Source organism: Hypanus sabinus, chromosome 27 (assembly GCF_030144855.1).
Source record: "Hypanus sabinus isolate sHypSab1 chromosome 27, sHypSab1.hap1, whole genome shotgun sequence".
NCBI lineage: Eukaryota > Metazoa > Chordata > Chondrichthyes > Myliobatiformes > Dasyatidae > Hypanus > Hypanus sabinus.
In genome coordinates, this window is record NC_082732.1 from 21,968,046 (window position 1) to 21,986,317 (window position 18,272).

An 18,272-nucleotide genomic window follows, 5' to 3' on the forward strand; every position below is an offset into this window, starting at 1 on the left:
ACTGCCACCCAGCTTAGCATCATCAGCAAACTTGCTGATGTTATTCTCAATGCCTTCATCTAAATCGTTGATGTAAATCGTAAACAGCTGTGGTCCCAAAACCGAGCCCTGTGGCACCCCACTAGTCACCACCTGCCATTCCGAGAAACACCCATTCACCGATACCCTTTGCTTTCTATCTGCCAACCAGTTTTCTATCCATGTCAATATCTTGCCCCTAATGCCATGAGCTCTGATTTTACCCACCAATCTCCTATGTGGGACCTTATCAAATGCCTTCTGAAAATCGAGGTACACTACATCCACTGGATCTCCCTTGTCTAACTTCCTGTTTACATCCTCGAAAAACTCCAATAGATTAGTCGAGCATGATTTGCCCTTGCTAAATCCATGCTGGCTCAGCCCAATCCTATCACTGCTATCTAGATATGCCACTATTTCATCTTTAATAATGGACTCTAGCATCTTCCCCACTACTGATGTTAGGCTGACAGGACGATAGTTCTCTGTTTTCTCCCTCCCTCCTTTCTTAAAAAGTGGAATAACATTAGCCATTCTCCAATCCTCAGGAACTGATCCTGAATCTAAGGAACATTGGAAAATGATTACCAATGCATCCGCTATTTCCAGGGCCACCTCCTTTAGTACCCTAGGATGCAGACCATCTGGACCTGAGGATTTGTCAGCTTTCAGCCCCATCAGTCTACTCATCACTGTTTCCTTCCTAATGTCAATCTGTTTCATTTCCTCTGTTACCCTATGTCCTTGGCCCATCCATACATCTGGGAGATCGCTTGTGTCTTCCCTGGTGAAGACAGATCTAAAGTACTTATTAAATTCTTCTGCCATTTCTCTGTTTCCCATAACAATTTCATCCAATTCATTTTTCAAGGGCCCAACATTGTTCTTAACTATCTTCTTTCTCTTCACATACCTAAAAAAGCTTTTGCTATCCTCCTTTATATTCCTGGCTAGCTTGCATTCGTACCTCATTTTTTTCTCCCCGTATTGCTTTTTTAGTTAAGTTCTGTTGTTCCTTAAAAATTTCCCAATCATCTGTCCTCCCACTCACCTTAGCTCTGTCATATTTCCTTTTTTTAATGCTATGCAATCTCTGACTTCCTTTGTCAACCACTGTAGCCCCTTCCCCTCCCCTTTGAATCCTTCCTTCTCCGGGGGATGAACTAATTTTGCACCTTGTGCATTATTCCCAAGAATACCTGCCATTGCTGTTCCACTGTCTTTTCTGCTGGGATATCTGTCCAGTCAACTTTGGCCAGCTCCTCCCTCACGGCTCCAAAGTCTCCTTTGTTCAACTGCAATACTGACAGCTCCGATCTGTCCTTATCCTTCTCAAATTGCAGAATTGTGTTGCTGGCATAATATGCCAGTCTGGGTAAGGAGAGCAGGCTTTCTTCCCAGGATATTAAAAAATGGCTTTTTTTTTGACAAACTTGTAGTTCTATACTTGCCACTGCAAATACTTAACTTCTAAAAATTTCTTTATAGATTATTTAAACTGTAATTTGCATTTCCTAATTCCCATTGAGGTATTTAGAAGTAGTCCAGGGCTCAGTATTGTAACCAATCTGCTATTCTTCTCCTTGGTGCATTACAAAGTATGAATCCAACCCCAATCAGAATCACGCAGTAGAATTGCATCACGTACCTTTCTGTCAGGGGCTGGAACAAAGCTCATGAACTCATCCACGTGACCGACAACCAACCAGTCAGAGTACAGCACAATAGGAGACTGCACTTCCTGAGCAATCAAAAAGTCCTGAATGGCCTTTGAGATCTTTCTCCCCTCAGAAGAACTAGAAAACAATTTTAAAATACATTTTACTTCTCACTGTACAAATTAACACCAAAACCTGTTTCTAGAAATTGGACTAATTCAGCTAGAGATCCAAGTTTGTTGAAACTTCACTATTTTGGATGAATATATTTTGTAAGTGGTATACACTGCAGGCTCAATGTGCTGCTGGTGGAGGGGGCAGGGTGCCAATCACGAAGGTGCTTTATCTCGGGGGACGCTGAGCTTTCTGAGTGTCAGGCTCGTACTCAAACTAGCACAGAATATTAGCAGTTAATTTGCTCTACTTCGTACTTAGCTGTACACTGTTTAATTGTCTGGTCAGTGGTGTCACAGAACTTGATGTAATGCTCCTTATTGTCCAGCGGAGTTGGTCAGCCTCTGTCCTGTTGAAGGGTTTCTTTGTCTGCTGCTTCTGTGAAGCACACATCAGCTGCCACTTACCCACCCGAGTCTGCTCATTGTGGAGACTTTGCATGTGGGCTTTGCCCAAGATTGATTATTGTGCAATTGCCAGCTTATAGCTTCACTTCTGACAAACAATTTACACCTGTCTGGTCAAGTTAGTAGATCCTCAACAGCTACCAGGATCTAGCATGTTAAGCCATTAAAAAATAGTTTCCTTTACTTCCTAAGTAGATGTTTTTATAGTCTGTTGTGGGCCAACTGCACCACATAAAGGAAAGTTTTGTTATACGCATGACATGCCAATGCTGCAGGGTCTTTGCCTGTCACGTCAGGTTACGCCACACTTCTGGGTGCAGGCAGTTTATAAGTGATTGCTTTTGAGGATTAGTAATACGAGAAAGCAGAAACAAAACAAACACTGGGGCATATTGCTCCCTCTCACTAATCCAGCCATTCCTATTGTGGTTGCACTATAACTTACGAGAGACCAGAGAAACTGCAGCTGGGGCCTTCTATGGGTTAGTTGTGTCAATCATTTGCTGTACTGTTTTGAAAAAATTATTGAAACTTAACAACTAAGGAAAAGCTCTACGGTAAAGACAGTTAACATCCAAGAATTATGCCTTGAGAGATGGAGAAAAAACCCTTCACCTTGGCCCCCAACAAAATGAATGAAGAGGCATTACTTGGGTAAATTGCTTCCAATGATGATCCTTCCGAGTGGATACTCCTTTTCGTTCACTGTCACTGGAGGACTGACCTCTAGATTTCCAAAGCTGTTCAGACTGTTTCTGTATTCACCTGCCACGTTTATGTGTCCAAAATCTGAACCCTGATAAGTTATACAAAAATGGCATAAATTTCAAATTTCATTGGAATTTAGGTTCTGATGAGATTTAGTGGCTGTCAAGGAGAAAAATAACACCTTTCCTCCAGCATTGTGTTGCCATTAACTGATTAAGTGCACAATGACATTGTTGTCATCAGCCAGCTGGACAGCCTCATATAGGAAACATGAAGGCTCTGTGGAGATGAAAGTCATAAATCAGTGCTGTTAAGGCAAGAAAATGTAACCTTAGCATTATGCATATGATGATCATTTACTCACTGCTGACATGATCAAGGACTCATTATCAAGTATTTGGAAGGTTCTCTCTTCCAGACCCTTCACATATCCAACCTGAAATTCCACCAACATCTCGTGCTAATTTGCTCTGAGATCTTTGGAACATCCACTTCAGTCCTCTGCCTCCCCCTTGTGTCCTCTGATTTCTCCCTTAAAAGAAAGTTGTAAATGAAAGCTATGCCTCAAGTCGAAGGATAGATAGGCAGAGAACATTTACTGAGGATGGGGTGTCATGAGACAAGGTTCAGTGGTGGCTGGACAGCTGAGAATGGGAAAGAGTGCATGAGCAAGGAGGGTGGCTGCAGGTTAGATTTGTGATGCAGTGGAATAGTTTTGGGAAAGCGGCAATATTGTGGTGATACACAGGTCCTGTTGTCAGTGTTTAAAGCCACACTTATTCTCCAATACACAGTTGGGTTTTGCTAGGACCACTTAGCTCCAGACCATTTGACTCCAGACTTCACAGCTTTGTGCAAAACAGGGGCCAAAGAACAGATTCCAGAAGAGAAACGAGAGTGGCTGCTTCTTTAGCCATGTGTGGTATCAAGGCACAATCCTGAGGAAAACATTAAAATGAAATCGTCGCTGGAAGTCACAGTTCCTCAGCACTGTATATTGAACCTGCTTCATTCATTGATAACAATGGTGAAGCCCACTTTGATAATTCTTGAAAATCAACAATGAAAGGTTTGTCCACAGCTTTCAGCAGTAAAAGTGGGCAGACATCACTAAACTAAGCAGCCTTCGAGCACAGAGTGCAGGCCTTCATCACCCATTTGCTGGCCTTGGCACAACGAAGGACAGACCTCTAACTCCTCCACATTCCTGTCCCTAAACCCTAATATGACCTCTAACTCCCCAACATCACTGTCCCAAAGACCAAACCTGGACCCTAGCACCCCCTTCTGTCCCCAAAGCCACTTAAAGTAAGCAACTAATTCTGAATCAGTGAAGATCACAGCTCGGCACCATCTTGACCAGAAGTGCAAAGGGGGAGTGTGCAGACAGAAGGAATACATTCTCAAGTCCCAAATATTGTTCCTCACCAGGAGACAGTTGTAGGCAAAATCCTTTAGTCCCCTGTCTCGAGGAGAGTCCAACACCACGTCCAGGTACTTGGAAGGAGCCTCTGAGTAACCAAATTCAATTTCATCCTGAGGGAAAAGAATATATTCAGCATGACTACTCAACAGAAAGATGCAGACAAATGCCATACACTGTAAAAGAGCACATTAACAGTGAAACAACATGGATAAAAATGTGTAGACAACAACTAGATTCCTTTGAGCACAACACAAGTGAATGGGTAAATAGGATTAAGCTTGGGTAACGTTAAGATTGAGAATGGAGTGTCCTTCAGTGTTTTCCTAGCACCAACAGCATATCATCCTTTCTGCTGATATACAGTATTTCCCCACTGGACCACACTATGGCATCAGCTTGTTTTACTCTCAAAGGTCAATAGTATTAAACTTGCTTATAAAACCATTATGCAACATTCAGACATTATTTGCCCCATGTTAACCTGTGCTGGCTTTCAATCATTCAATTTACTTAGCCCCAGTGAAACAGCAAGTAAGAGGTAGGCTGCCCATGACCAAACTTGACATTCCTGCACTCTGGCTAGAAAACCAGTTTCAGTTGATACATTTTAAAACACGAGTCCATTGGGGTGAAAATGATTTCTGAACCCTATGAATTCTCCACCCAGACATCTTCCCGTTCTGTCACCAGGGGCACAGATTCTATTCAGGGCAAGTGACTGTCAAATCAGTTGCACTGAATAGGATCAGGTTTATTAGTACAGACTTGTACGATAGAGGATTGATAAGAACAGAAGACTTTTTCTACATGGACCTCAGTGAGACTTTTGACAAAGTCCTGCATGGTAAGCTGGTTTGTAAAATTAATTCAGATGAGGTGAAGTGTGAGCTAACCACTGGATACGAAGTTAATTTGGAAGGATCCAGAAGGTGGTAGTAAAAGTTGTTACTTGTATACGGCAATCAGTGATGGATGGGCAGCTTATCACATACATGAAGGATTTGATTGAAAATGTAAGAGGCATAATTATTAAGCTTGAAGCCAAAATTGGGGTGTGCTGGACAATGAAGAATGGGATCTAGGTTAACTGGGGAAGTGGGCCAAGGAACTAGCAGCGGGACTGTAACTCATACAAGTGCAAGCTGTTGCAGTTTGAGATGTTAAACCAGGTTAAGTTGCAGAGCAAGTGGGAGGGACCCGGAGAGTATCATAAAACAAAGATGCTTAGGGCTGCAAGTATGTAGTTTACTGAAAGGAGCATCTGGGTAGACAAGTGGCAAAATAGGCATGTTTGCCTTTATCAGATAGGGCACTGAATTCTGAAGAGGTGGAAGATCATGTTATAGCTGTACAAGACATTGGCGAGATTGCAGCTGGAATATTGTATGCAGTTCAGGCTGCCAACTAATGGAAGGATCTAATTAAGCTAGAGAAAAGATTCAAGAACTTTTTTCAGGGACTGGATGGCTTAAGTAATAAGGAGGCACTAGATCAGGGGTTCTCAACCTTTTTTATGACATGGAACAAAACCATTATGCAAGGAGTCAGTGGACCCCAGATTGGGAAGCCCTGCATTGAATAGACTGGGAGTCTCTTCCTTGGAGTAAATGAGGTTTAGATGTGACCTTCCAGTAGTAGTCAGCCGTCAATCCCAGGGTTTCATGGGTTTGCACCTCTGGTGGTCTGTATCCTCTCTAGGGTGCAAGCCTGGGCGGGAAGATTTGAAGAACTGGCTGCTGCCCATGCAGTGGGATCCCCCTCTCCACATCACTGACATAGTCCATGGGAAGGGCAAGTGCCGATACAGTTTGGCACCAGTGTCGTCACAGAGGCTGCCAGAGTGAAGTTGTAACCAGCATCAAACTGCCTTAGGGAACCCGGCTCCGGATTTCTTCCTCGGGGTTTATTCCTGAAGCCTTTCCCACGGGTGGGTATGGCCACAAGGCAGCGGAGGTTTAAAAGCAGTTTCCTTCTCCTAGGGTCTGCCCTCCAAGGCTGATGAGCCCCAGCTGCCCGATGAGGTTCATAATATTGAGGGGTATAGATATGCTGGATTCTTACAGTCTTTTTCCCAGGGTAGATGGGTATAAACTAGAGGGTGTAGGTCTAAGGTGAGAGGAAAGAGATTTAAAAGGGACCTGTGGGGCAAGTTTAGTATTCAGAAGGTGGTGGGTATATGGAACAAACTGCCAGAGGAAATGGCAGAGGTGGGTATAGTCGCAGCTTTTAAAAGACATTTGCACAGATCTATGAATAGGAAAGGTTTAGAGGGAAATGACAGGCCAAAGCAACTAACTTTGGTTGACAATGACAAGTTGAGCCAAAGGGCTTGTTCCATGCTGTATAGCTCTGGCTTCTGGTCTAGTGACCTAGTCCGCTCCGAGAAAAAGCAGATCTCCTTTGTCACACTGTAAGTTTGCTTAGAGAATGCTTGGTATTCCTTGATATTAAGAATGAAGTACAGAAGCAGAAGATTAACCAGACCAGATTGAGGTGATAACAGACAGCTTTCTTCCATATTTTGCCTTATCTCCATATTGCTTGATTCATCTAGTCACCAGGAAGGTGTCTCCTTCACTGGGTACAGCTGACTTTTGCTTTCAAGCGACTAACTTGACGTGATAAAGTAGTGTCTGCGTCTGTGGAGATGAATATTACTGTTGTTTTGTAGATGTCATTGTTGGTGTAGACTGAAATTCACTGTTTTACCTGAATCCAGAGATCTGAGAGGTTCTTGCTTTCAGGACAAATTGTTAGCTTGCACTGTGCCTTTTCCACTAAACCTCTGAAGTCTTTCAGGAATTTTTCATTATATTTTATACTGTGGGGGAGAAAAATAGATTCAGAATAGTGAATCTGATAACTTAGACATTACTGAGATCTTCTAAGCTCAAAAGAATTCAGTGCAACCACTTGTGCTTTCACCTTGTCATTCAAAGTACCATTTTAATAAATCTATTCAGCATGGCTCAAAGCTCCCCCTCTCCAAGAGCTGCCTGCTCATAAAGACCATCTTCCAGTAAGATGGCGATGCATTTGCATGCAGCAGCCTCTCGAGGAGCAACCAAAGGTGCTTTTTAACTTGGTTAAATTTTTTTTTAACGATCGCAAGACAATTCTACTCCAAGAACTTTGGGTACTGCAGGGCCACTCCATCAGCGAGCTGCTCATTGATTGGAGTAGCTGGACTGGTGTTAGCTAGGCTGTTGGGAAAAGAGCTAGCCGGGATGTTGAAGGAGATGACCTGGTGGCAGACCACCTGCTACTCAAAGGCATCAGAATTGGTGCGAGAAGGCGGCGTGTAGTATAACCATGGAAGATGGTCTCCGACATTTCTCCTGCAATCCGAAGACACTGTTGGACAGTGATAATGTAAGTTACCACAGGCCTGTTACAATGGTCTAGTGGTGTGACAGGCAACGTGGAAGCTCTGTAGCCTCTGTTGTAGCAAGGACTAGGCCTCAAGCGGTGGGCTTGCCTGCTGTTGCTGACCAGGTGAAGAAATGCTGGAGGCGGTGGAGCATGGCGTCCATGCTTGGTGGGGGACTGGCCTCTTCCGTCGATGCTGCCCTCCCACGTTCGAGCGGTGGAATGACAGGCTGGATTCCACGTATCTGCACATTGCTGGTAGACTGTACCATCAATTGTAGGACATGTCGTTGAGGGTTTTGGACTACATGTATGATTTTTTTCACGTGAATATGTTTCTTTGCTCGTTATTTTGTTAGCTTTGTACCTTGGCCCCAGAAGAACGGTGTTTAGTTTTCTGTAACTATTATGGTTGAATTATAATTAAAACTTAATTTGATTTGATTTCCTCCAGAACAAGTCTGAGCAACATAGCACAACTACATTCCAGCGTTCCGCAGGAACAGTTTGTTACCTATCCGCAACCTTACAGACATCAAAACATAGGGTTTAAAAATGCTCTGCTCTCCGGCTCTTCAGGACTATAGATCAGATAGCTTCACATTCTCAAACTCAACTCCGTCTCACACATTTATTCTATATAGTTTTCTATTTCTTCATCTTTAACCAAATTGGAAAATCTGAGCCCTCAGTAATAACTTTACTCCTTGACTTGACTCCACTAGACTTGACTTGCACATTCTCCAATAGCAACTAAAACAATAATTTCACAATTCCTATGACATATTAACCATTTCAAACTACTGCACAAGAGCATATTAAATTAAACTTGACTCCAAGCCAGAAAGAATCACAGCAAACGACCAAAACCATATATTTAAAACCAGATCCTTCCAAATCCCAGCAATCTTAGTTTAAATAATTTAATAAATAGTTTTGATTTTTAAAAAAATATTTAGAATTTTTGATTTAAAATGCCATATAACTAGTTGCTTTCCTATGATATACATTCTAGATCTAATCTAAATCTTGCAGTGCCATTCAGTCACAGACTTCAAAACAGCCAGAAGACATAAAATCAGCCAACAAAAAGCACATTTACAAGGCAGAATGATTTGGTTTCTGCTGTTGCTGTAGATTTCTTCTTTGGAAACATAACTTCTGGAAATTCAATTCAATTGAAATTCAGCTTCATATTCTGGTCTGCAATGTGACAATAATCATTTATGGGGCATTCTGCACCACCTGGAAAATTTTACTGGGCAATTTCCTCTCAATCATGCTAGCATCTTTATGTGATTTTTATTTTTCATTGGAAACCCTAACCCCCATAAAATGCTCAGTTTGGACTAAATGTGGAAACTTGGACCACATTATTCCAGGGGAACCACTGCCAAGTATTCTCAGGACAATGTGATCTTCACACCACATGTCCTTAAACCTAACGTTTTGCACTGAAATGATTCCTTCAATTCCCCATGAGGTGCACACCCCTCCCTCAAATTCCCCAATTTTCCAGCATCCCTAACCCCTTCTTGCTGCCAGCCCTGTTTCCCAAACCGTACTGAATCCCTCTCCACTCCTTCCATTTCCCTGAGAAATACAGACCTCTCTCTCTCTATCTCCCAACCCCCCAACCCCAGGTAATTTGCTGACACACAAATGAAAGATGAGGAATGCTGCAATGGCAGTGGGACTTTCTGTTCAGTTGTTTAACCCAGGCTCTCGGGTTGATGTAAATAAGAAAAATCTCACTATTTCAAAAAGGCTATACACAGTCTCTTGGCAAATTTATATTCTTCAAACAATACAAATATTTTGAAAATAATTATTAATTGTACGTGGGAGTTAGCTAAGCATATACTTCCTCCAATGGGACAGACTAAACCAGTATTTTTGATTTTAAAAACTGTTTAGCATTTTTGATTAAAAATACCAGACAGCTAGTTTCTTTCCTGTATATTCATTCTAACTCTAGTCTAAATCTTGCAGAGTCATTCAGTTACAGACTTCAAAACAGCCAGAAGACATCATAAAATCAGCCAACAAAAAGCATATTTACAAGGCAGAATGATTAGATTTCTGCTGTTGCTGTAGATTTTTGTGATTAAGTGATCCCTGTGTGGTTAACACAGCCAGCCTGAGTAGTTGGATGGCTAGGTGAAGTAAGTACAGTGCTAGGAAAATTGATTAAGGAACATGCTCCTACCTGCACACAAATACTTCTGCAGGACACAGAGTATTAGGAGTCATAATCCATGGAGCCAAACAAAATACGACTTGTTCAGTGAAAATGGGAATGTCTTTGTAATGCTGAAGAGAAGGATATAGTGTTAGGTAATTATTGAAACAGTTTTATTGATACTTCATTATCAACATTAAATTCTGTAGCTTTGCCATTAAATCTAGAATCACTGCCTTTCAAGGGGTGAGCCCAGGATTGGCAATTGGATCAATTAGGATCAATGGATCTTTATAGACATACGTTAGTCTCGCAAGACCATGGATTTGCACATTGGAAGGTTTCCAGGGCGCAGGCCTGGGCAGGGTTGTATGGGAGACCGCCAGTTGCCCATGCTGCAAGCCTTCCCCTCTCCATGCCACCAATGTTGTCCAAGGGAAGGGCACTAGGACCCAAGCAGCTTGGCACCGGTGACGTCGCAGAGCAATGTGTTGTTCAGTGCCTTGCTCAAGGACACAAACATGCTGCCTCAGCTGAGGCTCGAACCAGTGACCTTCAGATCACTAGACTGATGCCTTATCCACTAGGCCACGCACCAACACTATGGATCAATAGTGGGAGTAAGAGAGTAATAACACAAAGCTGAAAAATTCAAGGCTGTTGGGAATGGACAGTGTCAGGCTTCACTAATGGGATGACCAAAGCTGATGATTTCCAGCAGTAATTGCAGTTCTGATATAGATAGAGGAAGTAAGATGCACAAAGTTGTACAATTGAATATTGATACAGAAATGTCAGCTTGTTGCATTCTGCCAATGGAACTCAGGCCACTGACTTTGAATAAATTTGAAAGGAAGAGAACATGCTAATGTCACTAAATAGTTTGCTTATCAAATGTGGCCATGGATGAAATGCAAGAAAAATATTTTGTAGGAAGACTAAACGATACAAAAGGTACATCTGGTAATAGAGCACTACAGCCCTTCAGCCCATCCACTCCATGACAAAATATTATTCAGCCTAGTCTCAATCACCTGCAGCCAGACCATAACCCTTTATCACCCCTCCCATCCATGAAAATCTAAGCTTCTCTTAAATGTTGAAATTGAACCCACATCCACCACTTCCACTGGCAGATCATTCCACATGCTCACCACCCTCTGCGTGAAGATGTTCCCCTTCATGTTCACCATAAACATTTCACCCGTCACCCCTAACACGTGACCTCCTGTTCTAGTCTTCAGGAACAGTTCCTGGTGACTGGAGGGTGGCTAATGTTGTCTCACTTTTCAAGAAAGGAGGGAGAGAGAAAACAAGGAATTATAGACCGGTTAGCCTGACGTCGGTGGTGGGAAAGATGCTGGAGTCAATTATAAAAGATGAAATTACGACACATTTGGATAGCAGTAGAAGGATCAGTCCCAGTCAGCATGGATTTATGAAGGGAAAATCATGCTTGACTAATCTTATGGAGTTTTTTTAGGATGTAACTATGAAAATGGACAAGGGAGAGCCAATGGATGTAGTGTACCTGGACTTCCAGAAAGCTTTTGATAAAGTCCCACATAGGAGATTAGTGGGCAAAATTAGGACACATGGTATTGGGGGCAGAGTACTGACATGGATTGAAAATTGGCTGGCTGACAGGAAACAAAGAGTAGCAATTAACGGGTCCCTTTCGGAATGGCAGGCTGTGACCAGTGGGGTACCGCAAGGTTCGGTGCTGGGACCGCAGCTGTTTACAATATACATTAATGATTTAGATGAAGGGATTAAAAGTAACATTAGCAAATTTGCTGATGACACAAGGTTGGGTGGCAGAGTGAAATGTCAGGAGGATGTTATGAGAATGCAGGGTGACTTGGACAGGTTGGGTGAGTGGGCAAATGTATGGCAGATGCAGTTTAATGTAGATAAATGTGAGGTTATCCACTTTGGTGGCAAGAACAGGAAGGCAGATTACTATCTAAATGGAGTCAAGTTAGGAAAAGGGGAAGCACAACAAGATCTAGGTGTTCTTGTACATCAGTCAATGAAAGCAAGCATGCAGGTACAGCAGGCAGTGAAGAAAGCTAATGGCATGCTGGCCTTTATAACAAGAGGAATTGAGTACAGGAGTAAAGAGGTCTTCTGCAGCTGTACAGGGCCCTGGTGAGACCCCACCGGGAGTATTGTGTGCAGTTTTGGTCTCCAAATTTGAGGAAGGACATTCTTGCTATTGAGGGAGTGCAGCGTAGGTTCACAAGGTTAATTACTGGAATGACAGGACTGTCATATGTTGAAAGATTGGAGTGACTGGGCTTGTATACACTGGAATTTAGAAGGATGGGAGGGGATTTGATTCAGACATATGAGATTATTAAGGGATTGGACACGCTGGAGGCAGGAAGCACATTCCTGCTGATGGGTGAGTCCAGAACTAGAGGCCACAGTTAAAGAATAAGGGGTAGGGCATTTAGAACTGAGATGCGGAAAAACTTTTTCACGCAGAGAGTGGTGGATATGTGGAATGCTCTGCCGCAGAAGGCAGTGGAGGCCAAGTCTCTGGATGCATTCAAGAGAGAGTTAGATAGAGCTCTTATAGATAGCAAGATCAAGGGATATGGGGAGAGGGCAGGAACGGGGTACTGATTGTGTATGATCAGCCATGATCACAGTGAATGGCGGTGCTGGCTAGAAGGGCCAAATGGCCTACTCCTGCACCTACCGTCTATTGTCTATTACCTAACATCAATGAAAAGAACCTACTGGTGTTCACCTTCTGTACACCTCTTGTAATTTTGTACAGCTCTATCAAATCTCCCCTCATTCTCCTACATTCTAGGGAATAAACTCCTAACCTATTAAACCTTTCCCTATAACTCGGATCCTCAAGTCCCGGCAACAATATTGTAAATTTTCTCTGTATTCTTTCAATTTTATTGTTATCTATCCTGTAGGTGGAGGAATAGAATGCTCAATACTCCAAATGAGGCCTCACCAATGTCTCCTACATCTTGAACAGAACATCACCACTCCTGTAGTCAATACTTCTGTTTTATGAAGTTTAACATGTCAAAATTTTCTTTTCAACCCTATCTACCCATGGTGTTTTTTAATGTATTTTTGACCTTACATAATTAACATCAGGGAACTCTTCTCCCTCCTGCCATCTGGCAAAAGGTACCGAAGCATTTGGGCTCTCACTACCAGACTGTGCAATAGTTTCTTCCCCCAAGCCATCAGACTCCTCAATACTCAGAGTCCAGACTGACATCATTTATTATTATATTGAAATTTGTCCTCTACTGTGCCTATCGTCTTGTTTATTAATTATTGTACTGCCCTGCACTGTTTTGTGCACTTTATGTAGTCCTGTGCGGTCTGTAGTCTAGTGTAGTTTTTATGTTGTTTTATGTAGTCTAGTGTAACCTTGTGCTGTCTCACATAGTCTAGTGTAGTTTTGTGTTGTTTCATGTAGCACCAGGGTCCTGGAGGAACGTAATTTCATTTTTACTGTGTACTGTACCAGCAGTTTATGGTTGAAATGACAATAAAAAGCAACTTGACTTGTTAGTAAGACACAAACAGACACATATCATGGACAGGAAAAGACTTGTTGGTCCTGTGTGGGCCAAAAGGGCCTGTTACTGTGTAGTATCTCTTTATTTGGAGTGTAGAAGATTGAGGGGGGACTTGACAGAGGTATTTAAAATTATTTAAAATAAATCGAGTTGACGTGGATAGGCTTTTTCCATTGAGAGTAGGGGAGAATCAAGCAAGAGGACATGAGTTGAAAGTTAAGGGGCAAAAGTTTAGGGGTAACACAAGGGGTAAGTTCTTTACTCAGAGAGTGGTAGCTGTGTGGAACGAGCTTCCAGTAGAAGTGGTAGAGGCAGGTTCGATTTTGTCATTTAAAAAAAAATTGGATAGGTATATGGACAGGAAAGGAATGGAGGGTTATGGGCTGAGTGCAGGTTGGTGGGACTAGAGTAAGTGTTCCACACGGACTAGAAGGGCCGAGATGGCCTGTTTCTGTGCTGTAATTGTTAGATGGTTACATTTATGTCTCCATATATAATCCTGAGATTCATTTTCCTGTGGGTCCTCCAATCCCAGCAATAAATAACCATGGTGAATCTCCTCTACAAAGTACAACGTATCTTCCTAAAATGTAGCGACCAGATCTGCACATAGAATTCCAAGTGTTGCCTAGCCAGTATTTGGTTAATATATAATGTCATGACACTTACATTCTACACTCTAGGCTACAAAATCCAGTGTGCCAGATGCCCCCTTAAGATTCAGGGCAGCTACAGTGATTCAACAGCCTGAACCCAACACTGCATCATTTGCACCGGTCACAGAACATATTTTGAAGGTCAAAATGTTACCACTTTTTGCAGCAAGTCAAGGTGGATGGTCACCAATTTAGTAATCTTAGCATTTGGAAACACGAGCCCTTCAGCAAAGAAATGAATGTCGTTGTTCCCTTTTGTAAATTCCACATCAGTTGCCATCTCCATTCTACCCAACACTCTCGTCATTTTTGCTGTAATAAGAAGAAATAAACAGAACAATCAAATGGCATAACAGCCAATTTCAACCGAAACATCAGCTGCTACTGGCAACGCCATGGATTTGTTAGACTTATGTGACACATCGTCAGCTCCAAAAATGATTGTTCCAAAGTTAACGATGTGTATTCGATCCTTTATTAGCAATTAACAAACATACAATCTAGAAGCGATGAAACATAAACGTACTCAGTCTAAGTTAAGCATAATTGAGCGGTCAGCGAAAGATACAACGTCCTTTGGTCCCAATCTGCCCAGAACAAAGCATGAATACTTAACTTACTCCCTTTGCTTTTACCACCCCCTCCACTCATGTGACCAGTTACCATAATAAATGTGAAACACAGAATACAATGCAGATCAGGAACAGATACATGGCTCCTACAAATGACATGCTGAACTTTTAAAAAAACTGGAAGTGGATCACACTGAGCATTGACCTGAAGTTCAATACGTTTTGCTGTGAATAGGTTTGCTATTTTATAAATGAGAGAAGTCTAAACAAATAGTGAAAAACTATTAGAACTAGAGTGACAACCAAGCAGAAAATGAAGCAAATTGAGAAGTAGGCATTAGATGCGGAATTTGGGGTTTAAAAGCTGGAAACTGTGATACAAACAATGCAGGGCGTTCGTGGAAAGAAGCTCCTTGCGCAGAATGTCAGTCAAACGCACTCACTCATATCATGGCGGAAGATCTGCACTTTCTCTTCATCAGGAGGTGAAATGGACAGTTTCAGTTTGTACCCAGCTGGCAAACTGTTTGGTCCTTCGGTTCTTAGAATCATATGTGACATGTCTGCCAAGTCTGAAAGAAAGAAATCTCTCATTTGTTAGACCATTTCAGGCTGCAGAGTACTGTCATTGATAATGTAAACTTGCTGGTGAATTATTGTCACTGTAACTGTTATACACTTGCATATTCCATTTCCTCTCATTCACTATCCATCTGTATGAGACTGTTCTCATTTAATTTCATCCCTTTAAAGAGAAAAAAAAATAAGCACTTGCTATAATCTCTCTTCACACATTCTCCTTATACAAGTTAGGGATAGTCAGCAGGGCTTTGTCAAGGGAAGGTCGTGCCTTACAAGCCTGAATGAATTCTTTGAGGATGTAACAAAACACATTGATGAAGGTAGAGCAGTGGATGTAGTGTATATGGATTTCAGTAAGGCATTTGGCAAGGTTCCCCATGCAAATCTCATTCAGAAAGTAAAGAAACATGGGATCCAAGGAGATCTTGCTTTGTGAATCCAGAATTGGCTAGCCCACAAGAAGGCAAAGGGTGGTTGTAGATTATTTGTATTCTGCATGGAGGTCGGTGACCAGTGGTGTGCCACAGTTATCTGTTCTGGGATCCCTCCTCTTTGTGATTTTTATAAATGACCTGGATGAAGAAGTAGAAGGGTGGGTTAGTAAGTTTGCTGATGACACAAAGATTGGGGGTGTTGTGGATAGTCTGGAGGATTGTCAGAGGTTACAGTGGGACATCAGTAGGATGTAGAACTGGGCTGAGAAGTGGCAGATGGAGTTCAGCCCAGATAAGTGTGAAATGGTTCATTTTGGGAGGTCCAAATTTGAAGACAGAATATAATATCAATGGTAAGACTTGGCAGTATGGAGGATCTGAGAGATCTTGAGATCTATATTGATAGGACACTCAAAGCTGCTGAGCAGGTCGACAGTGTTGTTAAGAAGGCATATGGTGTGTTGGTTTTCATCAACTGTGGGATTGAGTTCAAAAGCTGTGAGGTAATATTATATCTATATAAGACCTTGATCAAACCCCACTTGGAGTACTGTGTTCAGTTCTGGTCACCTCACTACAGGAAGGATATAGATACTACAGAGAGATTTACAAGGATGTTACCTGGATTGGAGAGCATGCCTTATGAGAATAGGTTGAGCCTTTTCTCCTTGGAGCGATGTTTACTGGGGACATGAGGTCTTGGGGACTTGGAGGATGACAGGTGACCTAATAGAGGTGTATAAAATGATAAGGAGCACTGATCGTATGGATAGCCAGAGGCTTTTTCCCAGGGTTGAAATGGCTAACACGAAGGAGAATAGAAGGAGAATAGTTTTAAGGTGCTTGGAAATAGGAACAAAGGGGATGTCAGGGGTAGGTTTTTCACACAGATGGTGGATGCAGGGAATGCACTGCCGGTGGATACAATAAGATCTTTTACTTTACTTTATTGTCACCAAACAATTGATACTAGAGTGTACAATCAACACAGTGATATTTGATTCTGCGCTTCGTGCTCCCTGAAGTACAAATATAATAAAAATTTAAATTATAAATCATAATTAGAAAATAGAAAAGGGAAAGTAAGGTAGTGCAAGTCAGGTCCGGATATTTGGAAGGTACGGCCCAGTTCCGGGTCAGGATCTGTTCAGCAGTCTTATCACAGTTGGAAAGAAGCTGTTCCCAAATCTGGCCCTATGAATCTTCAAGCTCCTGAACCTTCTCCCAAAGGGAACTGGGACAAAAAGTGTGTTGGCTGGGTGGGTCATGTCCTTGATTATCCTGTCAGCACTGCTCCGACAGCGTGTGGTGTAAAGTGAGTCCAAGGACGGAAGATTGGTTTGTGTGATGTGCTGGGCTATGTTCACAATTTTCTGCAGCTTCTTCCAGTATTGGACAGGACAACTTCCATACCAGGTTGTGACGCACCCTAGAAGAATGCTTTCTATGGTGCATCTATAAAAATTAGTGAGGGTTTTAGGGGACAGGCCAAATTTCTTCAGCTTTCTCAGGGAGTAAAGGTGCTGGTGGGCCTTCTTGGCAGTGGACTCTGCTTGTTTGGACCAAGTCAGGTCATTTGTGATATTCACCCCAAGGTACTTAAAGCTTTTGACCTGTTCCACCTGCTCACCACCGATGTAGATGGGGTCATGCGGTCTGCTACTCCTTCTGGTTAACAACCAATTTAAGAGCCTCTTAGATAGATACAAGGAGCTTAGAAAAATAGAGGGCTATGCGGTAGGGAAATTCTAGGCAGTCTCTAGAGTAGGTTACATGGTTAGCACAACATTGTGGGCCGAAGGGCCTGTAATGTGCTGTAAATTTCTATGTTCTATGTTCAAGTTTATTGTCATTCAACCATATGCTGTACATATATCCCGCCAAATGAAATGATATCCTTGAAAGATACAATATCAGATTGCCCATAAATGCTGATAATCGTTACCGCAATTACTTCTCAAACTCTCAAGCCTCTCATCATTTCTGATTATTCATACTGTTTATCCAGCAGCCAAAACTGAATGGGCAGTAATATATTGGAACTAAATATGGGAGTAATGAACCTCTTCTCCCATTCTAAAGATTTTGAAGATTAGTTTTATTTGTCACATGTACGTTGAAACTTACAGTGAAACACATCATTTGCATCAAATCAAATCAGCGGGGATTATGGTGGGCAGCCCACAAGTGTGGCCATGTCTATGTCACCAACATTACATGCTCACAACTCACTAACACTAATCGTACAACGTGGAGGAAACCCATGCAGTGGCGGGGAGAGCCTACAAACCTCGTGCCGACAACGGCAGGAATCGAACCCCAATAGCTGATGGCTAGCTGGCATTTTCAAAGCGACGCGCGAACAGCTAGACCTCTGTGCTGCCCTGAGCCAGGTGAGTTCACATTCCTAGAGCCAACACTGAATGACACAACTGTTTGCAGAGTAGCTGAGTTTCCATCCACAAGTCGAATATCAGTCAACTGGAAACTCCACTTCAGTCATCAAGTCACTTCCCGTGC

General features: G+C 42.4%; 1 protein-coding gene across 1 annotated transcript in view; it reads right to left on the reverse strand.

Annotated features, from left to right (window-relative positions):
• The window catches only part of padi2 (peptidyl arginine deiminase, type II), a 49,773-nt gene that overhangs the window by 8,705 nt on the left and 22,796 nt on the right, over positions 1 to 18,272 (reverse strand). The window contains exons 8-14 of the mRNA XM_059951643.1: positions 15,180 to 15,308; positions 14,319 to 14,476; positions 9,973 to 10,076; positions 7,104 to 7,215; positions 4,397 to 4,504; positions 2,911 to 3,056; positions 1,670 to 1,817 (exon numbers count right to left, since the gene is read on the reverse strand). Coding sequence (XP_059807626.1) covers positions 1,670 to 1,817; positions 2,911 to 3,056; positions 4,397 to 4,504; positions 7,104 to 7,215; positions 9,973 to 10,076; positions 14,319 to 14,476; positions 15,180 to 15,308 — 905 coding nt within the window. The remainder of the gene's footprint in view (positions 1 to 1,669; positions 1,818 to 2,910; positions 3,057 to 4,396; positions 4,505 to 7,103; positions 7,216 to 9,972; positions 10,077 to 14,318; positions 14,477 to 15,179; positions 15,309 to 18,272) is intronic.